This window comes from Mus musculus, chromosome 2 (genome assembly GCF_000001635.26).
Source record: "Mus musculus strain C57BL/6J chromosome 2, GRCm38.p6 C57BL/6J".
In the NCBI taxonomy this organism is placed as follows: Eukaryota; Metazoa; Chordata; class Mammalia; order Rodentia; family Muridae; genus Mus; species Mus musculus.
In genome coordinates, this window is record NC_000068.7 from 61,743,204 (window position 1) to 61,763,687 (window position 20,484).

The window sequence follows — 20,484 nt, forward strand, 5'->3', positions numbered from 1 at the left end:
AAAGGTGAGTTGAGAAATTATGTAAACATTCAGTAAACAATTTTAAAAACATTAAAAATAATACTATAAGACCTATATACTGTTATGTAGTAAAACTATATAGAAGTGCATGATAAAGTCAGATGAATTGGTGTGTGCCTATAGTCCCAGCCCTTTTGAGGTTGAGGCAGAGAATAAAATGCTTGATGCCAGCGGTGCATGTGGTCACCTACAAAACAAAACAAGACACCCCCCACCTCAATTTTTAAAGCATGCTAATCACCAAATTAGAATAAGGCTATACGTGGGTATGGGGTGGGAATGCAGTTGGTCAAGGGAGAAGGATATAGCTGCCTTAGTAATACTTTATTTTGTAAGCTAGATAGTGATTTATTATAGAAGCCAACATTGCTGTTCTCCTAGAGACAGCCTTCTCTTTGGGCCTAAGAAAGGGCACATATCTTAAGTAAATGGTCCCTATGCCCAGTCTGCTGCCTATTTGGTTTGTTATGTTGTACTTTTCTGTCTCTCTTCTTTGTTTATCTTATTTTGTGGATATCCTTATATTTTTTTGTGCACCTAAAAGCTAACTTGTGTGACAATTGGATACCATGTTACTATTCCAAACTGTGTTAATTAAGCTATGAGCTTTATAATTTCAGATTTTAGGACAATTGGGGGACCTTGGGTAATTGCCAGTAAGAGAGAAACAAAAATTCACTGAAGTGAGGTAAAATGGGTTTTATGTCTATTTGAGTATGCTTGTAGTAAATCACTAGAATGTTCCATTGCAGGTTTAGTAAGTGGTCAGATTCTTGAGTTTTGAGATCCAGTTTATAGGTATTTCATACATACCTTCCATAATAGTATTGATGTTTGCCAAATTAGTTAAGCCTTACCTATAACCATATTGTATTTCTCCATTCTCTTGTTCCCACATAGGCAGTTCTCCAGTTCTTACATGGCCCATAGTTCTTCAAACTGATCTGACTGTGCTTCTTCCTAGTGCTGCTAATTCAGCAGCTTGTCTGCTGTTAGCTGTGTGTGTCGGTGTCCTCAGTAAACCTCCTACTGCCAGAAACCCAAGAACCCTCAAAATAATGTGCAGTTGATTACTTCACTCCTGTGTTTAAACTTTAGTTACATTTACACATTAGTTTGTCTTCACTGTCGGATAGAAGTTATACCTCTGGCCAAGATGGAATGGTTCTCTTGCATGGAGAAAGGTGAAGGGGAAGCAGCTTTCCTCAGGGGTGTTACCGGTTGTTTTGATGCATAGCGTAGAGCCATTGTGAAGCCCTTAACAAGGCACGCAGGGTCGGACAGAAAGGACTTTGTTTACTTATTTATTTGGCTCATGAGGTATTTTTGTTTGTTTTGTATTTTTTTTAAAACAGTTGGAGAACCTGTTATAGATTCCTTATATCTTAAAGTAGCCATTGTATCCTATACTATTTAAATTACTTTAATGTTCCATGCTATTTTGGTCATCCCTTGTAGGACTGTAAGATTTTTCTCTCTAAAGTTCTTTTGCTTTCTTTCATAATTTAGTATTTGCTACTTTCTTTCTAGTCTTTTGAAATGGCCTCCTTTCTCTTCCTTTAGAAGCCATTTCAGTGTGTCAGGTCATCATTTAGAAATAAGTAAATCTTAATGGCTCAGCATGACAAAGCTTTCTTTTCAGTCACATGGTGTGATGGATCTCTGTTCTGTGATATCATCAATATTCTGGGCTGCCAGCTAATGGCGTGATCACTCTTTAAAAGTTTTCATTGGACACAATAAAGGTCAGGTAATTTCACATCTGTTTTAGTTGGTTACTTGTTCACACCTAACTACAAGAGCAAGGGAGTCCAACAATTTTATGTGGTCACGAGAACTTGGGAAGTATTTTATATATAACAAGAATTGCCACATGTAATGTCTCTACACCTGACTAACTCAACCTACTTCTTACCTCTGTGATATTTTGTAAATAGTCTCACTGAATTAAAATTATAATAAATTGTAATAGTATAGAATTTGATGTGTTTTGAAATTGGCTCCGAACTTCTGAAGTTTCAAGACAGCTAGCTGGGCAAACTTACCTCAGTCATTTTATTGACCTGACAGCTGTGCAGTCCTTTGCTTTATAAGTCTAGGTTAATGGTCATTTACCAGGAATTATTTGGTATCTAAAAACAAAACTTGCTTTGTATCGTGTGGTGGTACAAGCCTTTAAACCCAACACTCACATTAATCTCAGAGCTTGCAAAACTGCAGCAGATGATATCTCTGTGAATTCTAGGTCAGTCTGGTCTACTTACTGAGTTCTAGGCTAGCAGGGGCTGCATTGTGGGATCCTGTCTCAGAAAAAGAAAAAAACAAAAACAACAACAGTAAAAAACCAAATGGTACTTGAACCTCACCCCAGAGCAGTGAAATCAGAGCCTCAGGCTGGACCCAGGCATCAGAGTTATTTGACTTGACGCAGTTTTGAGACACACACAGGGCTGAAAAGCACTACTGTGTTCCTTGCATGTTTCCTGGAGAGGCTCTTTGAACATCAGGCCTTGTTCTGCTTTTATTATTCCTAAAGCTTATCACGTTTCCTGTTATTTTGGCCCCAAACCTGTGTTATATATTCATTTTTATATTTGTGTATAAATATAATATGTGGTTTTGGAGACACTACATTTTAAGAATTAGCACTACATCTAATTAGTTCATCATATACATATCTAGTGCTTGTCATACTGTCTGTCACAGGTTTTCTAAGTCTCTCTCTCTATTCTGATACCCATACCCACATACATGTGTTTCTTACATGTTCTTTTGTCTTTTTCTTTCATTAGATGAGATAAATAACATTTGGAAAACAAAGAAACATGAGGATGACATTTTAAAAATACAAAGCAACAACTGCACACAGACAGACAAGGTTATTAGTATTCCTTTAAACACCCCAGAGCCTGGCTCTTGTGGCTGCCGTTTCTAACAGCTGATCACAGTAGCATTCACTTAACCTTCAACTTTTTTGATCTGTGATGCAACTAATCCAGTCTTGCACTCTGCTTTCCCTTCCAGTGGTGCCCATTGCTTGGATGTCTGATAGTCAGCTTCTTACAGTATGTGTTGAAAGAATACTATATTCTGAGAACAGCATGTTAAAGAGAAACCCAGATTTGAGACTTATGTCATGTGTAAGGGACAGTGTGACATGGTTCCAGCACCTAGAACAGAGCCAGCAGGGTGTGGGCCTCCATGAGTATTGATTGTTGCTGTGGGCATATTGTTTGTTTGTATAATAATGTTTTTATGTTCCTCTTTCATGGAATGTACTCCTTGTTGAATGACTCTGTGATAATCTGAGACAGCATGAGTCTGGGAGGGGAAGGCTAATGTCTCAGCAAAATGCTAAGCTCTGGTCTGGGACATTCAGGACAGCCTTTATGGCTTTGGAAAAGAACTCTAAAAACACGAATTTGAAAATATATAATTTCTCAACTATGCAAAATATAAGGATGTAATGTGAATTGTCTAAGAAGCTTCACAACTCAAGGACCAGAGGCAGCTGCACCGTGAGCCAGCTTGTCAGAAAGATAAGGAGATGAGATATGGGGAGTGATGATTGAAAGGCAAGCTCCCACCCAGCTTTTTTTGTTTTATGTTTACTAAGGCAGGTGGATTCCTGAGTTCAGGGTCATCCTGGGACTGGGCTGGGTCCAGGTGTGGTTGGTATGGTTAATCTCAGGATTTGTCCCACCCAGCTAAGTTTACACATGCAGTCAGATCTCTGAATTCTTTTGCAGTGTTTTAAAAAGTGTGCTTGCTGTCCTTTTCTTAGAGTCTAGTGCTGGTCCATTGGATGGTCAAGAGGGAACCTGGAATAAATCACTGGGTTGATATGTAAATAGAAACCTGGGCAAAAGGTGGTAGCAGTTCTTTAGAATGTTTTCTAGGAGAACTGAGCTGTCTGGAGATCTCTGGAGAGTGAGCACAGCTCTTAAAGAATTTTTTTCTAACTGGATTTCTGAGCCTAGTTGGAAACCCCAAGATTTACAGAGAGTGAACACAGCTCTTATAGAATTATTATTTTCTTTATTATTTTTAGCTTCCTGATTTTGATCAGAAAACCCGTGAATCATTTTTAAAATTTTTCTAACAGGATTTCTCACTTGGTTGGAAGATCAAGAATTTTTTATAGCAGCTTTTCTGACTTTGGTCAGAAAACCCACGAGCCATCCAGAGAACTTTTAGAATTTTTACTAGCAGAGAGAGAGCTGTGTCCAGCAGAAAGCTAGCTGTTTCAACCAGGGAGTTTTTTAGAATAGCAAAAAAAAAAAAAAAAAAAAAAAAAAAAAGCAGAGAGCAGAGCAGAACACACACACAGAGCAGTCTGAAAAGCTGTCTCAAGCAGACTACAGAGCCAAGAGCTGTGTACAGAGAGCTGTCTACAGAGAGCTGTCTACAGAGAGCTGTCTACAGAGCCACCTCAAGCAGAATCTAGGCTGCCAGCTTGGACACAATTTGACTGAAGTCGTTTGTTTCCATGCTCTCAGTCACCCCTGCTCTCAGAACCCCTCTCCAAGCCAAAGCTGGTCCTCGGCACAAGACAGATATAATATTTATATAAATTCCATGAACTAGAGGGATATTTTACTCTCACAACAATGAAATCCCATTGTATTCTAAGATACAGTTTTTGTATGGGAAAACATGGGTATCTTACCCTTTGAGTAAGAGACCCTGTTTCTTTCAGATGTGTCAGGGTTTTTTTTTAAAATTTATATTAAAGAGGTAAATGTTTCATACATTCAGAGTACAAGTAAGTTTACCTTAATGTTTGCCTATTGTGTGTGATTGCTCTTTCGTGCACACCTGCACCGTTACACCTTTATGGAGATCAAAGAACAATTTGTAGGAATCTGTTCTTTTGTGTGTGCATGTGTAAGGCAAGGAGGTAACATTGGGTGTTATTCTCAGAAACACCATCCTCTTCCTCTGAAATAGATAGGGCTTCTCACTGGCCTGGAGCTCACCAGTTAGGCTAGACTGACTGGCAAGTGAGCACCTGGCGATCTTCCTATTATCCATCTCTGCCTCCTTGGTGTTGAGATTGCAAGCACTTTCTAGTGTACCCTGCAATGCCTAGCTTTTTACGTGTGTGCTGGGATCAAATTTAGGTTCTCATGTTCCCAAAGCAAGCACTCTACTAACTGAGCCAAACTGCCAGCCCCAAAGTAGCTCCTCTTTGAAAAAGTTCTTTGAAAAAGCATCCATTTGAACTGAAACAGCTAATTAAATTATTTTTGACATCTAAGTTTCTACAGGCTAACTAATATTCTTGTTTGGAAATCTTTGAACAATAATGCATAGGACAATTGCTACCATGTCTTCTCTGTGCCTGATAGTGTGTGAAAGTCTTTGATATGCCCGAAAGTCTTTTGCTTTGCTCTGTACTGTTACTTCCTGTCTTGGAAAAGCCTTGCATATTCTTCAGTTCTTAGCCTAAGGGAAGATGTATCAAATTGGCTATTATTACTTATGTGCTCTCCTGTATTTTTGTATTTATCCTACAGTGTTGGAATTTTTATTTTATTGTTGCCTTCTTGGGTGACTTCCACTTTGTAAATCTTTTAAAGGAGGAGAATTGCCTACCTTTTTGTAGCATACATGACAGAAGGTCCCCTAAGCTTGTAGTTATTGAGTGAATAAATAAAAGCATTTATTCTATATATCTGTTGAAGTTTGGCCTTGGTTCTTCCTCCCAGTCCCATGCCCCCAGACATAAGACTTAGACTCAATATATATTTACAAACACCTTGACTATATATATAGCTAGGGTCTTCTCTGACTAGATATGACTTAAAACATCCCACTTATTCTAACCTACATTCTGCCATGTGGCTAATTACTTGTGCTCAGGTACCATGTATCTATCTTACTGCATTTTCCTGGTAAATCTCCCACATGGCTCTAACTCAGAGTTCTTTCTGCCTCCCTGATGTTTCACCTTTTATTTTCTGCCTAAGCTATAGGCCATAGGCTTTTTAATTGACAGGTAATGCATCCATACAATACACAAGATATTCTCTGTAAATATATCCCTGTATATATGCATGTATGAGAGATAAGTTTGCCTAATCTAGGGTATGAAGTAATGATGTATAACTTCTCAAAATGATCGCTTCATTTGTAATTTTGTGTTTATATTTTGTAATTTAAACATTAAAATAAGCAGTACTAGTTGAACAGTATTTTAAAATGGGGCCAGGTGAGCAAAATGGGTCAGCTAATAAAAGTGCTTGCCTCTTAAGCTTAATGGTGTGAATATGATGTCTGGAACACGTACATGTTGGAAGGAGAGAACTGACTGCTAAAATTGTCCTCCAACCTCTGTATGTGTAGGCTAGTTTACACATGCACACACACAAATAATATAGATATAGAAGAAAAATGTAAATATGTATATGTAGTGTCTGTTAATGGAACAGTTCTGATGCCTCAAAGTTCTGCTGTAGAGAATTTAGGATTTGGGCTTTCCTGGTTCCCTATTTGAGTTATAAAAAACAGCATAATTTGCTACTCTCAGAAGTTTATAGTTATCTTTTGGGTTCATTTGAACTTCTTTTAAAAAGGAGTCATTGTACTTGATTCTTTCCTATTGTGTGGACGATAGTAGTAGGGACCCAGAACAGAGGGAATTTAGTTATTCTGGTAAAACAGAGTTTATACATGTGTAATGTGACTGATATTCATGACATTTTTTACACACATACACACACACATTTTTAAATAGGTGAAAATTGTTTCAAAATGACTGTCAGAGTGGTCTTGAAGGGAAAGAAATGTCAGAGTTGTGCACTAGACACCGGGCCACCAGTTCTTATGTTACTTTGACCAGATCTTTTTATAACTAGATAATGGTGTTAGCTCCCCACCTCTCCTGCTAGTCTATCACTTTCACCCCACTGCCTGTTCCCCACTGAAATTTTTATATTTTTAAAATATTGGCTCTAAGGCAGCCACTTAGTGTGTTGTATTAGAGAAGTTCAGTAGGCTTAGGATGGCAGTGTTTTCTCAGAAAGGAGCTGAGTTTGTCAGATAAATTAGAGAACTTGACAGGAGGTGAGTACAGAGGGCAGAGGATAAAAGAAATATTGTATAGGAGCATGCTGTAATCCCCAGGTTTTACATCCTTGAACATTTGCAATTTCCACTATTTAAGCTTTTAATAAATAAGCATTTTTTTATAAGTTAGTTATTCCGGAGCCCAGAAGTATTTCAACAATGAGTAAAATTTTATCTTATCATAATATTGTAGTTATTTATCAATTTACCACACGTATTTAGTGTCAGATATAAGGTATAAGTTTTCAAATGTTTACTTCTCAGCCTGATGTGTTCATTAAAATCAGTACTTTCAAAATTATTCAGATTTGAGATACAGTGTATGCATATTAATTATTCTTTAATTATAGGATTTAGTATCTTATCTGTATAATTTTTTGTTTTAAATGTTTAAAATAAAAATATAGGGAATATTAGTATTTATAAATGTGGCATTTGAAAAGCAGTGCATCATTATTTTGACATTTCCATTCTTATTTTCTTCCCTTTTTTTGTCTCTCTCTCTCTCTCTTTCTCTCTCTCTCTCTTTTTTTTTTTTTTTTTTTAAGAATTAATGTGCCATCTGGAAACCTGAGATCATGCCATAAAAGGAATTTTGGCTTTTTTTTGGCAACCAGTCATCAGGATATGCTGTGACTGCACCTTATCAGAATAATGAAACATAATTAGAAAGGTGTATTAACTCCTGTGCTTCAAAGAATTTTTATATTTGGAATTTTATATGCACTTTGAAAATAAAATAAAATACTTTAAATTTATCTCAGTGTTAAGGTGATTAATTGTATAGTTGTTGGATTCTCAGGCGTGAGTGTAAATGAAATTTCTTATGACTAAAATGGTTCTGAGCTATTTCTAAACATTGTATGCTAGATTTTTATTCTGGTGTTAAGCAAATACAATTAGTTTATATGTTTATCTAAGGAGAGAGTTGCAGTTATATTGCAATTAACTTGCTGTGTTCTTTTCTGAATAATACAGTCACTGGAACTGTCAGCCAAAGGACTCCTTCCCCCTCTTTTGGAACAATTTTTAACTCTAAAAAGTAACAAGTTTTTAAAAAATTAATTGAGAGAAAACAGCTGAAATCATGTAGTGAAAGAGTTAAGTCCACATGAAAGACTTCATTTCCACTTTAATGACCTAGCCTTGCTGGGTTAGGACGGTGGGGAACATGCTTCTGACTTGCTCTCCTATTGCCAATTAACACCTCCTAGAACAGGTTGCTTCAGCTAGTCACTGAAGCCCAGGCAGTAGAAATAGTTTACATGCAGCTTGTTTTTCACACTAGTTGTTTAATACTCAAAAATTAAAGTATTAAAAGGTTCTTTTTTACCTTGCTGGGTAAGAGATAAACAATACAGCGGTAGTTAATTTGTATATGTTTGGATTCACGTATTATTTTATGTTTAGTTTTGGTTTTTTAATTGAGGAAACTGAAGGTGATAGTTTCACTAAATGTATGAATTTTATAATAGAATTGAGGCCAGTATTAGGTACCATAAATTTTAAAAATATTTTCTGTTAACTGTTTAGCATACTGCATACTTAGCTTTTGTTTTATATTAAATGTACCTATTCAGGCCTTTTAAATTTATTTTGTTAATAAAAAAATTAAACCCATTTGTTAATAAAGTCTCTTTTCTCTTTTTAAAAAAACATTTTAATATACTTTTAGTGATCATTCTTAAATTCAAGATCAAGTATACATCTTAAACAGCTATAATAAAAAATAAGTCTGTAATATTAATTGCAATTTTGAAGGGTTTCATGTAATTTTCCAAAGTAAATTTACATTCTTAGATATTTGGAAAATGTTACAATTCACCAATACTATTTATTTTCATTTCTTTTATGTGACACGTTGGTTCAATGATTAATCAGCAGGCATTTTAATAACATAATAAAATTGGCTAAATAATTGATACCAGTTCACACTAAGAGAAAGGTGGAGTAATATAACTAATAGTGTTAACAAAGTTGCTAAAAGGCCTGAGTAGGTAACACGGTGAGGCGATGGTTTTTAGGCTGTCATGATGGCAAATGCCTTTTTTTTTTTTTTTTTTTTTTAGCACTTAGTCAACAAGGGCTGCCCAAGTAAAAGTCACAGCTTTTTTATGCTAGATCAGATTTTTAACCTTCTAAATGAGGAGAAAACAAAACAGAAAACTCATGTATCATTTAATTTAGCCCTATTTAATGTTTGTAGACCTGTGTGGTCATTTCTGTTTAGTTCATTGTGCATAGGTAAGCTTTGTGCTGTTGTGGAGTGCATTGTTTTACAGAATCCCTGCTGGGTAGATGTTCATGACTGAATAAGGGCTGGCTGTGTTGCCTGTGGGTCATTATTTACAGTTGTTTAGGTAGTTGATTTATATTTCTCCAGCTTACAGATAGAGATCCCCTGCCCTCACTTTAAAACAGTCAAGCAAACAAACTTCAAGTAATTTTAAAGTGGCCAATAGGAATTGAGTACCACTGATTTAGTAACAAAAGCATTTTTCTATTTCTAATCTTGAATAAATTCATGGATTTATAGGATTATATAACTATAAACCATATTCTAATTTATACTTTTTGATTGGTTTGAGACAGGGTCTTCAGTATATTCCATGCTGGCTGTGTCCTCACTGTGTAGCCAGGTTGGCCTCAAACATGTAGCAGTCCTCCTGTCTCAGCTTCCTGAGTTCTGAGATTACAGGTATATGCTGCCATGCCTGGCAGATTCTCACTTTCAGATGGGAGCATTGCACCTTACTTTATGGGCCTGCTGGATGTGTGTGTGTGTGTGTTATTGTATTAAACACAGACTGGCTTTCTTTAGTTCTGGACTTTTTTTTTTTCCTTGCTTAGAACCTCTTTAGTAAATTCTAGTGCTTTTAGTTCTTGTAGAAGGTGTTGTTGATTAACCTATATCATATTGAGTTATTAAAATGTGCCTTGGGGCTGGAGAGGTGGCTCAGTGGTTAAGAGCACTGACTGCTCTTCCAAAGGTCCTGAGTTCAAATCCAGCAACCACATGGTGGCTCCTAACCATCTGTAATAAGATCTGACGCCCTCTTCTGGTGTGTCTGAAGACATCTACAATGTACTTATATATAATAATAAATAAATCTTTTTTTAAAAAATGTGCCTTAAATTGTTAGTATGCTGGTAAAATAGTTGTCCTAAGGTCAGTAGAGCCCCCATGAAGAGTTGGCCGACTGAAGAAGCGGATCCCTTTTCCCATCACTGTCTGTCTTAATTGAGTGTAGCTTTATCCTGACACTGTACGTTTGACTTGGGGAGAAGCAGTTTGTATTAGTTTGTACTTACTTTTTTTCCCATTACATAGTCTTAGGATGGGAAAAATGAGGCATGATGGCAGAAAGAGCTAAAGGGTCATGAAGTCTCTGTGGGTCAGGGATAAAAACCACCCGCTGCTCTGGGGTACACCTTGACACATGATTATCCTGACCATTTCTGGTTTTGTGTTTTTCCTCACTGAATCATTGAATCATGGTCATACTATATCTCTCTCCTCCTGCCTCTGCTCCCAGAATGCAGGGATTGTTGACTTAAATGTGTAGATGTGTAATACATACATTTAATAAATGTATTATACATGTAAGTTATTTAATAAATATATTACACACATTTAAGTTACTTAATATTTGAAGTAGAGCTGTTAATATTTTTATTTGCCTGGGGAATGGCCATAAAGTATTTCCATTTATTTATTTATCTATCTATCTATCTATCTATCTATCTATCTATCTATCTATCTATCTATCTATCTATCTATAAGACAGGGTGTTTGTAGTCCTGGATGACCTGACAGGGTGTCTGTAGTCCTGGATGACCTGGAACTTCCTATGTAGACCAGACTATACTCTCCTAGTTAACTCTCACCTGTGCCAAGCTGACATTAAAAACTAGCCATCACAACCAGGATAAACTTTCTGATAGTATGTTTTGCAGCTCCCTTTTCAAAAGTAAATATTTTAAAATCTCAGCCATTCTGTATAGTAAAACTTTTTATAAACTTGGCTTTATGTTGGGTATAAGAACTGAATTGAGTCAGCAGAAACTCTACCTAGGTATTAATGTAGTATGAGACTTAAGACATTAAAATAAGTTGAAAAGATTAACTTATAGAGAATATGTTAACTTTGGTGTCTGAAGGCACTGAGTTGGGACTGGCTTACTTGGAAATAATGTGATGATGGAGTTGGGACTTACTGTGTTGTTTGAGCTAATCAGCTCTCAGATGTCTAGCCTGAGCAGTCTGTTGAGTAACTCTAGTTACAGGGAATCTATTTAATTTCTTTCTTGTGTATCTTGGGCTATTACAAGATTTTTCCCAGTCTGTAAGCTTGGATAACTTTCCCATTGGCTTATAGTTCTAATGTAGTCTGAAATCAACGATCTTGAAGTTTCATCAGGACTCAGAGTTGCTGGAGAACCTTTTTAGAACCCTGATTTCTGTTGATTCAGTAAAAATGTATATTACTCACAAGTTTCCAAATGATAGAAATATAACTGATTCAGAGTTTGTACTTTGAGAACACACTCCAACCAACTCCTGTATTCTGTATTTTTCCCCCAGGTATTTAAAGAGCTGTATTGTATCTTGGGTCCTTTCTGAACATCCTCACAGTTTTCTTAGTATTTTATGGGTATTATGATTTCTGTCATGTGTAGCTCTAGGTTTTGAGACTAGGGAATTCTTTAAAAGTGGAATCTCTTACTTAAAAGTCATAACTGACCAAAACTATGTATCCTTGAGTGCTTTAAAATACTTTGCAGTAGTAAACACTAATTCTCTCTGCTTGTTTCATGGACTGATGACTGATGAGCTTCCCCTTCCATCAAAGGTGTGGAGAATCTGCCTTCCTGCTAGTGCATTTAGTGGCCACACCCCTCTTGTAGCTTTCAGTTTTGTTACCTCAGCTTCATTGAACTATCTTTGACAAAATTGGTCTGCAGATATACATATGTGTGATGATTTGATATACTTGCTATTTTGTGGATGGATTCTCACAGGCATGGTAGTTTTATGTGTATTATCCCTTTTCCCTATGACTGACCTATCTTCCTTCTTTTCTTTTCCTTCCCTTTCTTCTCGAAACTTCCTTTTCTTTTCCTTTCCTTTCTTTTCCTTTAATGTAGGCTTCTTCCAAGATTCTAAATTAAAATATCCCCTATGACTGTGCATGTGGCACACTCCTCTAAGCCCCAGCATTCGGGAGGCAGAGACAGATGTGTCTCTGTGATGAGGTCAGGTGTAGTCTGTAGACTTGGAAGTGAGTTCCAAGACAGGTTGAGGTACATAGAGAAACCCTGTCCCCATAGCAACAGATTAAGATACTTGACTTTAAATGTAGAGCTATTGCTGTTGAAGATGACTAAAGCGCAATCAGAAGATGAGGCTTTCAACAGTGTTCTTTAATTGTAGGTTAAATTCTTGGGTTTATTTGCATTATTTAAAGACAGTTATAACTGCAAACATTCTTTGTTTATTTACTCAAATAATTTCTAGGAGTGAAAAAATAGGTCACAAATAGGGTTTGTGCACCTCTAATACTATTGCCCTCCATCCATTGCTGAGCTGCCTTGGATGGATTGTGCCAGGTCATATTGCTACCAGTGCTGCTCAGTGTCTTCTTTGTTATCCTGTCCAAAAGTGGACACTGTAAAACTTGTCTTGTTGGGGAAAAAAGTCTTAATGTGTTAATTGGTATTTCTTTAATTAAAGAAGGTCAGCTAGGGAGATTGGAGACATTTCATATTTATATCATTTTGTATTTTTTATATAATTAGCTTCTGTGTTCTTTGCCTGTGTTTCTGCTAAGGGCTTAGTGATTTTTAAAATTTATTTACTTAATGACTTTTTTGACATAAATGGGGCAATTAAATTTTCAGAGTATTTTGCTTTTCTAATATTCAGAATTGTTATATTATTTTTAATTGTATATTTTTATTGATTCAGTTTGTTTTGTGCCTGTCATATGTGTCCCTGCACCCTGATCACATAGACATTCGTTATTAGAAAGGTTTTTGCCATGCTTTGATTTTCTTTTTTAGTGTAACTCTGTAATCTTCCTGGTTAATGCATATAAGCATGATATAGAGAAGCAAATTTAGTTTGAAGTGCTTTCTTTTTTTTAAGCAGGGTAAGAAGATATAATATATTCAATTCTATGGTGACAACTTGGAAAGCTAATGAAATGCAATCTCTACAGTAGTAGAGCAGTCTGGTTAGGTTCAAGATAGAAAGAAGCTGAATTTATCAATACACTGATTAAAAATGTTACAGCACTTAGCTCTAGAAGATGCGTTAGAGTCAAATGTTTTAATACTGAATGCTTTGACTTTTAAATGCTAGGTAATAATATTAATGTATACATACAGCAGGATATAAAAATGGAAAGCTTTGTAATTCCAGATTATTTTATAAATTCTTCATAATCATATCAAAACCTAATAAATTTAACAGAAAAGAGGAATGGCCGAATGTCACTTTTGTTCTAAAACACAAACTGTAAATACAGACTCAATTGATTTCAGATCCTCTGTAAGAGGATCTAACAGTGTGCAGTGTTCCTCTGCACTGCGTAGCAGCACTGCGGCCTCTACAGAAACATTTACACCCAAATTGTACATCCCAGACCCAACATTCAAAATGTTTTGAAGTCAAAATGGTCAAACCTTCAAAAATGTTTCCAGCTTGTAGCCATTTGGATTTTTTGGATTGTGGGTGCTTAACTGTTTTAGAGTGCAGATGCTCCGAAATGTGAAACCTGCCTGGTCCCAATCATTCAGTTAAGGCGATGTTGTTGTTGTTGTTGTTGTTGTTGTTGACGACGACTAGCTTTCTTAGTGTTTGCTTTATTACTTTTAAACTACATATGTATGGATTTCTATGTTAAATTTACTTGGAGGTTGTTTATCATTGATTTGTCAGCCAACAGTTTTATTTCCTCTTACTTTATATCAGGTGCACCTCTGCACCTGGGCTCTCGTTGCTTTACTGGCAATCTTGTGTCTACTTCCCCCCCCCCCCCTCCCCCGCCCAGTTAACTTAAAGTTCAAAGATCTTTCAGATTTTTATTTTTGGAACAATCACCAATGAGCTCTATCCCTCTCCATTTGTAAGAGAGAATGTTGTATTTTATGTCACTGTTAGGAACCTACAATAATGTTATTTTGTCCTTATTTTTTATTGTGTAACTTTAAGTCTTACCTTTTAAATCTTGTGTCTCCTCCAATGCTGTATTACAAAGAAAATCATATTCTACTTATAGAAAGATTTTCTAAAATGTTGCCTGTTACTTCAATTTTTAGACAAATTATTGAATTACGAACCCATATGTTGGTCCACAGAACTATTTACCAAAAGACACCAGTTGTAGACTGTCTATAATGCCACGTTTTTCCCCTCTTGAGGGCTAGGCAGGTCATCTTTGTTGTTAAGCTGTTTGTAAGTTTTTACATTTCTCTCTGAACTCAGTTTGCAGGGTCTTTAATGAGGTCTCTTCTTTATTGCATCTTTTAGTCTTATTCAGAACAGGTGAGTGTGTAGAAATACTGTAGCCCAGATACTCACTGCTCTCAAGGCCTTGGTATGTATCCTAGTTTTTCGACCCTCTGCTTTTTTCTGTCTCCGTAAATTTAACTTACCCACTCCTCTTTACTTCTAGCCAGCACCCCAGGCCAGGACATTTAGTCTCTGACTCACCCACACAATCAAGAGATAAAATAGGTGGTCCACACCTGAGCCATCAAGGAGGCTGAAGGCTTTGAAACCAGCCTGGATCACTTAGCAAGAACTTGAGGGGGAAAGGGAGGGCAGCAGAGTCAGGAGAGGTAGAGAGAGGAGAGAGCAGACAGCAGTCATACCAAGAAGGAGTGAGGGTCTTAGTTTTTCCTAATGCAGGGCTTTCTGTAGTATGATTCTGAGCCCTGAGAAAATGGATTATAAGGAAAGCTAAGATCTCTTTCCATTTGCATGTTCTTGTTCCCTCTCACAAATAACTGTTGGGCATTTTCCTTTTCAGTTCTATTAGCTTTCATTGCCTTCTTTATTCATATTTTTTTCTAGCAAATATTACTGAGTTTTTGCTATGTGCTTTGCTAAGTACTGATTATAAATTACACCCAACAAAGGCAGGGTTTTCTTCATTGATGATTGAAAAGAGTTTCTGGATTCTATCAGAGATATATTTAAGGTAAAAATATGGTCTATTTTTAAATAATTATTTTCTGGAAAATTGAAAAAGGCTATCAGATGACACACAGTTTTTAAAGTTGTTCAGTGTCCAAGAAATAGTTTGAATATGGTGTTTATCATCTTAAGGCTAAAGTTTAACTTCCACAAATGTATCATCATATCTAACATGATGTAATCCTCAATTTTTTCTTAATCTTTCTTTAAACTTTTTATTAAAGATGTATTTATTTTTGTTTTATATATAGGAGTTTGCCTTTATGTCTGTGTGCACACCACAGGAGTTCAGAAGGAAGGGGATGTTTCATCCCCCAGAACTTGAGCTACAAACAGCTGTGGGCCTTCATGTGCGTGCTGGAATTCCATCTTGGGTTCTCTGAAAGAGCAGCCAGGGCTCTTAACCACCAAACCACCTTTCCAGCTCCATCTTTTAATCTTTCTAAATTTCTTACCTAGGGGAACAAAGATTATTAAATCTTCTATAGATTTATCAAAAAGTACTTGAGCTTACCACTAAGTTTTCATTTTGAAAGTTTATTTGAAAGAAACAGTGAAACTACATTCAGTGATAAGAGAAGTATTTGCACCTGGGAACTGGCTATGCTTTAATGCTTCCAATGACTATTGTAAGATTTTTAACAGCTCCAAAAGGTGACAAATTTAGTGTATAAATAGAAATACCTGTAGATTGTTAGTGTAGTATGAGTAAAGCAGTTATTTAATTTCAACAAGTAAATGCATAAAGGCAAGAGAGAGTGAATGTTTAACGTATTTGACATGGTATAGAGAAATAAAAGCAGTCAGAGCAGTCGGAAACATTGGGCAGAGCTCGGGAATCTGGAGGGTTAGCTAGGGTTGTAGGAGCCAGAGGGGTCAAGTGCACCACAGCACGGCCCACAGAATCAAATAAGCAGGGCTCATAGGGGCTCACAGAGACTGAAGGGACATCACCGAGTCTGTATTGGTCTGACCTCTACTCTCTGCATCTATGTTATGGTTGTGTAGCTTGGTGTTCTTGTGGGACTCCAAACAGTGGGAACAGAGGCTGTCTCTGACTCTTTTGCCTGCTGTTGAAATCCTTTTCTTCCTCCTAGGCTGCCTTGTCCAGCCTTCATATAAGGGCTTATGCCTAGTCATGCTATCTCTGGTTGATATCCCTGAGAGGCCTGCTCTTTTCTGAAGGGAAATGGGAGGAGTGGATGTAGGTGCAGGGAAGGACTGGGAGAAGAGGAGGGAGGGGAAACTGTGGTTGGGATAAAATATATGATAGACTAGATTAGACTGCTAGTATTAAAGAAAGAAAAAAAAATGAAGTGATGTGTAGTGCTTGGCATGAAATTGTACTTACTGGTGCTGGGTGAGACTGCCTAGAGGGTAAGGACCACAAGTTGCCCTGTGCAGCTCACTGTGACACTCAGTAGAGATTTGTTTCTTTTATTAATAAACAGCATCTTTTAGGAAGAAACTTAGTTGACTCATTTAATCTGTAATAGCATTAAAGGCAGTGGTCAGTCACTGGAAGTATTTTTCATGCCTACCGACCTTATCTAGTTTGTTCACACCTGAGGTGGTTGTGCTAAATTTGTTGTGTGTGGGGAAGGCAACAACTTCATTAGGCAAGTGCAGAGAGTATGTTGTTCACAGTTCTCTCACCTAGGGATTAGAAGTCTTCGTTCACCTTCCCTCCCACTGTATCTATGAGTCTGCAGAGTGATCCATTCCCTAATCTGCACGCCGTCTGGAGTTAAAGCTGAAACAGCTCTGAGGATCTGCTGTGTTTGTTGATTCTTCATTTTATCACACTAGGCCAGTAGAGGTGGCATTCAGAGTATATTGTATTGTGGAATAATGATAACTAATGTTATAGTAATTGGCAGTAATTATTTTGTAGCCAAGGTAGATGAACACTGTGGAAGTAAATTTTATGCCATTTGAAAAGTTGTCAGGATATTGAGTTTTAACTGTTGCTTTCATGCTTGATATTTGTAAATATTTCATGATTATTTATATTGTAATTGGATAGAAATTGATGTTTTTACTGAAGCTTTCATAATAATCAAGTTTATTTTATATGTAAGTTTAATTTTGACTCCACTATTCTGTGTACTATAGTAATTGATGGACTTGTTTCTAGGGCCCACCTACAGATGCTCCTGCCGTGGACACAGCAGAACAAGTTTATATCTCTTCCTTGGCCTTGCTAAAGGTAAGGAAGGGGTGGAGTCACTTGCCCCAGAGCTTCCTTTGCATTTGCTTTTTTACTTTGGTATTTTTGTCACCTTAGTTCCCTCAGGCATAAGGATTAACTAAGTATTGCTTAGGGTATGTCTATAAAATAGGCTTTAATTTCCACAGAAGCAAAATAGGTTATGTGGCGGCATGGGTGTGTGTGTGTGTGTGTGTGTGTGTGTGTGTGTGTGTGTCAAGATTTAAAATAAATGTGCTTTGTGTCCATACATCTCCCTCTTTACAGATGTTAAAACATGGTCGTGCTGGAGTGCCTATGGAAGTTATGGGTCTAATGCTTGGTGAATTTGTTGATGATTACACCGTCAGAGTGATTGATGTGTTTGCTATGCCACAGTCAGGAACTGTGAGTATTACTTATGTTGGCTGTTGCATATCTTTTTCTTTTTTTCTTTCTTTTTTTAAATTCAAAATATTTTTCATCTTTTTATGTTTTTTTCTTTGCTTTAGGAAGCAGCAATCATAAGATTAGTAATACAGACTTTATCTTGTGTTGAATTAAATCATTAGTCCTTTAAATGCACCATGAACTTTTATAAACTGAATGATGGTAGTACTAAATTACTGGATTTAAAAATTAGTTGCTATAAACGTAGGGTGTTACATTAATTACTCTGAACATTTGAGGAACGTTTTTAGAAGCTGTATAAAATTTGAATACATGTGAATTAGTCCTACTGTAAGTTTCTGTAGTTTTGAAGTCTGTGTGTTGTATACGGTAGTGAATGACATTCAGTTGTTAAGTATTAAAATGTAGACTTTTGAAACCAGTCTACTACTACCTGTAGTGGCAACTTTGTTTTATCTTTTATTTATGCCAGTAGATTTTTATAAAAAGTAGGGCATTTATACTTTCTTTTTGGATTTTTAAAAATGATTTATTTTATGTATATTGGTACACTGTCCTTGTCTTCAGACATACCAGAAGAGGGCATCAGATTTCCTTACAGTGGTTGTAAGCCACCATGTGGTTGCTGGGAATTGAACTCAGGACCTCTGGAAGAACAGTTGGTGATCTTAACCATTGAGCCATCTCTCCAGTCCTGTTTGGATATTTTTTTGTGGTTGTTGTTTGTTTGTGAGATAAGGGTCTAACTTAGAGCCCTTGCTGGCCTGGAATTTATATGTAGAGTAGGCTGCCCTCTATCAGACAGAGATCTTCCTGCCTCTCTCTATATTGGGATGCTGGGATTAAAGGTGTGTGCTGTGGTACCCTGCTGGATTTAAAGAAAATGTGAAAAACATTATAAAAAGCCAGTACGGTAGCTTATGCCTTAAATCATAGCACTTGAGCGGTGGAAAAAGGAGGTGAGGAATTCAAGGTCTTCCTCGTCTTGAATACTCATTGTGAAGCCATTTGACCCCACATTGAAACACCAACTCAAACCAAAAATTGTCAGCATTAATTCTACTTACTTTTAAAAACATGATATGTACCATTCTCACTTGTGCATTTTTTGTGTTTTTCTGATGTTTTTTGTCCTTTTCTGTACCAGTCAGTATTCTTATTAAGGCTAGTGAGGCTTAAAGGTGCCTGTACTCCACTGCTGCTTGCTCTTTTTAAAGGCCCTGACTATGACCTTGCTTTGATAAGGTACATACTAAAGAGCAAATTATAAACAGTTAAGTGATGCCATTGTGTGTATATACATATGTGTATGTGTGTGTGTGTGCATACACACACACACACACGTAGATATATACACATATATATCTACATGTATGTATATATACATACATAACACACACATGAAACAAGTGTTTTCTGCAGAGCAGCTGCTATAGTATGCAACATATCTGCAAATAATACAAAACAATATGAAAATCTACAATACTTCTAGATGAGGTAAGTAAGTTTTTGTTTTGCTTTCGTAAATTGATTTGGAATTGTTTTGTCTTTCTGAATATCCATTATACTTTTTGTTCATATGGATATGCTATGTTAACCACAAATTTAGATTTAGATTTTAATCTTAGTCTGCTGTTGTATCTTCTTTTTCTATCAGAATATATAAATACATAAAAATTAACTTATTTCTGTTATAGGTAGTCCCTATGTAGAAAATGAAGATAATACATTATCACTAGGCCTCCATGTAAATGCTTGCTTGAAGATGTGAGATAGGCTATTTTGATTCTTATATTCACTCTGTGTAGTAGAATCAGAAAGTATTTCTTCTGGCTCGAGTCAAGAGGCTCTTCTGTAAAGAATACGTCTGCATAGTCACCCCCTCTACTTTCTCCCTGCACCCTACCCCTCCTCCAGTCCTCTTCCTTTTCTCTCGTCACCTTCTCTTTATTGAAAACAAAACCCCCAAAAGATATTCTTAGGCTTGCAACAGAGCACATCTTATTTTCCAAGGATGCCTTCTTTGGAATTCATTATGGTGCTATTTGCTATGGCGGGAAGGAAATATTTATGTTAAACTGCTTCTTAGCTAGATTAGACTTAGGCTTCTGATGTTGGAAGAAAGCCTTAGTAAGACATAGATGACACTGACCTGTAATAGGTCATCCTTCATATTAACACTTTATTAACATAAATCCTTCTTATTCTGCATGTAGTCATATTTTTATTAAATTAATTAATGCAATATTTAAGAAGTTTGATTATGTAGTCTGGGTCTGGTAGTGAGTTTTTGTGATTGCTGTTTTATGAGGCAATATATGATTATTCTTCAAATTATTTCTATTATTGAAAAATATTATTGTACAATAAATAGTTGTAGTTCTCATCCTGTTAGAGAATGATATTAGGAGATATGCTTGCCATAGGTAGGCATAACTGAGAAAAAAATCACAGTTTGTCAGTTATTTGGTACTTCTTATAAATATGAGCAACAACCATGAACTTGTAACACCCTGAGTGATGTCTCAATCATTTGCTAACAGCACTTTAGTACTTGGCAGGTTTTAGAAATCAGTGATTTGAGTAGCTA

At 36.4% G+C, this 20,484-nt stretch overlaps 1 protein-coding gene across 1 annotated transcript in view; it reads left to right on the top strand.

The window, feature by feature from the left end:
* The window catches only part of Psmd14 (proteasome (prosome, macropain) 26S subunit, non-ATPase, 14), an 88,683-nt gene that overhangs the window by 31,510 nt on the left and 36,689 nt on the right, over window positions 1-20,484 (top strand). The window contains exons 4-5 of the mRNA NM_021526.2: window positions 17,433-17,504; window positions 17,772-17,891. Coding sequence (NP_067501.2) covers window positions 17,433-17,504; window positions 17,772-17,891 — 192 coding nt within the window. The remainder of the gene's footprint in view (window positions 1-17,432; window positions 17,505-17,771; window positions 17,892-20,484) is intronic.